The 3,022-nt window shown below is 50.5% G+C and overlaps 1 protein-coding gene across 1 annotated transcript; it reads right to left on the bottom strand.

Moving 5' to 3' along the window:
* Positions 1-402: 402 nt before the first annotated feature.
* Positions 403-2,535, bottom strand: LOC308247005 (BTB/POZ domain-containing protein 18-like; the record flags this gene model as incomplete). The annotated part of the gene is made up of 1 exon (XM_080665497.1): positions 403-2,535. The coding sequence occupies one exon, from the start codon at positions 2,533-2,535 to the stop codon at positions 403-405; it is 2,133 nt and encodes a 710-aa protein (XP_080521623.1).
* Between the last annotated feature and the right edge of the window lie 487 nt (positions 2,536-3,022).

Genomic DNA, 3,022 nt, shown 5'->3' with positions numbered 1-3,022 from the left:
CCCCAGCACTGCTTTGCACCTTTTGGAACATTTTCTCTGACATGGAACAACTGCAGAGGGTGTACTTAATTTTCCCTGAATTAGCAGGACCTCATAACCTGGGAGACCTGGCCTTGGCTGTTACCTATGACCCACTAGAGTTGGAGACCACGCGTTTTATTGTTCCACTTGTTATAATGAATTAGTATGGTTCAAGTTCATAATTTTCTGTCCACAGCACTACTTGACTTCTGCCTGATTCCCAAAACCCGGGGAGGGGAGAGTGGGACCAACAGAGAGCAAGGGGTATGCCTGCCTCTTGTGCTAGAGAACAGGACATGTGCTAGCCTCTCTGCCAATACCACTTTTGCTAGCCAACATTTCCCATCCTCCCAGTGCCCCTAAACCTCCTTCCCCGCTCTACTAGGTTAGTATGTCTACCTCTGTTTCTGACTCTGAAGAAGGGTCAGGCCATACGGAGGGAATACAGGTGGACACCAGCCTCCCCTCCAATGTCCAGTCTACCACATCAATCTCTTCCTCTTCAAGGCTGGCAGGGAGTGGGTCCAACAGCTCAGAGTTGCTAAATACCTCCTTGCCTAGTTCTGGATCAGGATACGGCACCTCTTCTGTAGTCAGAGACACTTCCAACCTAGTCTCCATCCAGTTAGAACAGGGAGGTGAGAGGTCCCCATAGGACATTTGGGGAGGGTCAAGGAAGTCATTGTGGAGAAGTTTGTCTCTCTGACCATTCACTGGTGGGGAGCTGGTAATATCTTGGTCTTGTGTCAAAGAGCATCCTACTGAAAGCACCTGTCCTTCATTAATCTTAAGGGGGATTAAGGGTTCAACTGGCTCTTTGTTCTCAACAGGTTCCTTTTCCAATCCGATGCACTCCCTGGACCAGAATTCCATGTCTGGTAAATACCATTCTTCTTTGATCCAGTTCTTTCCTGTTTCTGTCAGGTGATAACTAGGGGTCCTACAGTCCTTTGCCCTTGGACTCTCCAAAGATCCTATAGGTGGCTCAATTTCTGAGCCACATGGCATGAACTCCAGGATCTCCTCCAGCTCACTGGTGGCAGCAACACTTGTGATCTGGTACTCCTCAGTTTCATAGGTCTGCCCCAACAGGTCTGTGTCAAATGCATATGGCTCTCTGCAGTTGGTATCAAAACCAGGTTCCTTCCCTACCACCTCTGGACTGGACCCAAACTTGGACTTCACCACTGGGTGGTCTGGGGAGAGGCTACCAGAGAGCAGAATGTCTTGTAGCCCAGAGCACACTGGGGAGTCCTGGCACTGGTCTATTCTAGTAAATAGCATTTCCTGCTGGTTAACTAAGGATGGCTGAGTCCCTGGAGGCTCTTTTAAGTCTCTAGGTTCTGGGACATGAGGGCTATCTTGAGAGGTTTTGAAGGGAGGTTCTTGCACCACCTCCCAGTGGGCCCCATTGACAGTCTTCCTCAGTTTCATTCTCCCAATCTGCCCCTTATTTGCAGAGTCTGAGTTAGGTGCCCTGACTTCAGGACTCCACTTCTTACTCCCACCTGTCTTTGTCAGACAAGATGGGCTTGGGGTGCTCTGTAGAAGACTAGCTCTCCCTGGTTTATGCTTGTCCTCTGGCACTTTATTTATGTTCTTCTGTCGCCAAAGACATTGGCCATGATCTGCAGGCACTGAGCTGTGTCCGCTTAAAATGCTGAAAGGCTTGGATGTACAGACATCAGGTGATGGCTTTGAACGACTCAGCCTGATCTTTATGGGCAATAGTCGCTTACCCACAGAAGGGTACAACCTGGATGAGGAAAGCTCTGTAGGACCAAGGGCAGGGTCACTCTTGTTCTCTTTATTGTGGCTCGATGGTGAAGAGTTTTCTTTTTGTGGCCTTCCTCTTGAGCAGAAGAGTTTTCTTCTTTTGGCCTTCCTCTTAAGGAGAAGAGTGCCAGACAAGTTCTCTGCATTGTGTCCACTGCTCTTGTCCTCTGGTCCCTCATCCTTCCCCAACAACTTCAATCTCACTGTCCCAAGAGGACAAAGAGTCTGGGTAACAGGTAGTAAAGTTCGAGGGCAGTGGCTGGATGGCACCACCCTGGCAGAGATCAGTGCAACACTTGGAGGTTGTAAGCACTCCCGGTTCAGTCTTTGGCCCTGAGGGGCCTTCACCAACTTTCCACCCTCTAGCTGAAGGGATTCTAGCTCACATACACGGAGCTGACGGGCTGCAGAAAGCACATCCTGGACTTCTTCTTGATATACTTCTATCTCTGAGGTATACAGGAAGTCCACCAACTTCCTAAGTGTCCTGATCTTCAGGCCTCCCAGCTCCAACACCACCTTACAACCCTGAGCTGGCCTCTCCCACTCCAGGTGTTCTGTGAAGAAGGGGCTGCAGGCAGACAAGATGCAGCCATGGGCTGGGACCACCTCACCTTCTGCCTGCAGAAGGACATCACAGAACACCCCACTCTGTTGCTGGTGATAAAGCTGCATAAAAGCCAACTGGAAGAACTGGGGATTCCTGTATATAATTTTGGGGCTGGCAGAAGAACACATATTGGTCTATTAACAAACCAAGGTTTTCACAGATCAGTATCTGCACAGCTGGTGTTCCTTTCCAGGTTGCAGTTTTCTGTCAGGGGGCACTGAGGATCTGAAGAGTCAACGTCAAACTGGACGAGCTCTGCATTAGGAGTTGCCCCTGCCGTCCTCTCTGTGCTTGGGTCCTCTGTCCAGCCTACCTTGTTTCCTCCCAATGTCCAGCGTCGCAACAGGAAGATCATAAAAAAAAAAAAAAAAAAAATAGCACAGGTAGATGAGCCGCCTGAGGTTCCTCTCCCCGTCCAGAACCAAGGGAATCAGAGTAGGCGCGGAGAAAGCAGACCTTCAGGGAAGGTCCGCACAGCTGGGCGCCCTGGCCCAACTCCTTTGAGGAGATGCTCCTCAGCTGGGAAAGTTTCAGAAGCCGGAATGCAGGGTTCACCCTCACCGCCAGCTCCCGCAGCCACACTCTCTCTGGCGCCCACTTCCCCACTGTGACCCT

The sequence above is a fragment of the Plecotus auritus genome (genome assembly GCF_963455305.1).
Source record: "Plecotus auritus genome assembly, chromosome: 4".
In the NCBI taxonomy this organism is placed as follows: domain Eukaryota; kingdom Metazoa; phylum Chordata; class Mammalia; order Chiroptera; family Vespertilionidae; genus Plecotus; species Plecotus auritus.
This window is presented reverse-complemented; position numbering and strand designations above follow the sequence as displayed.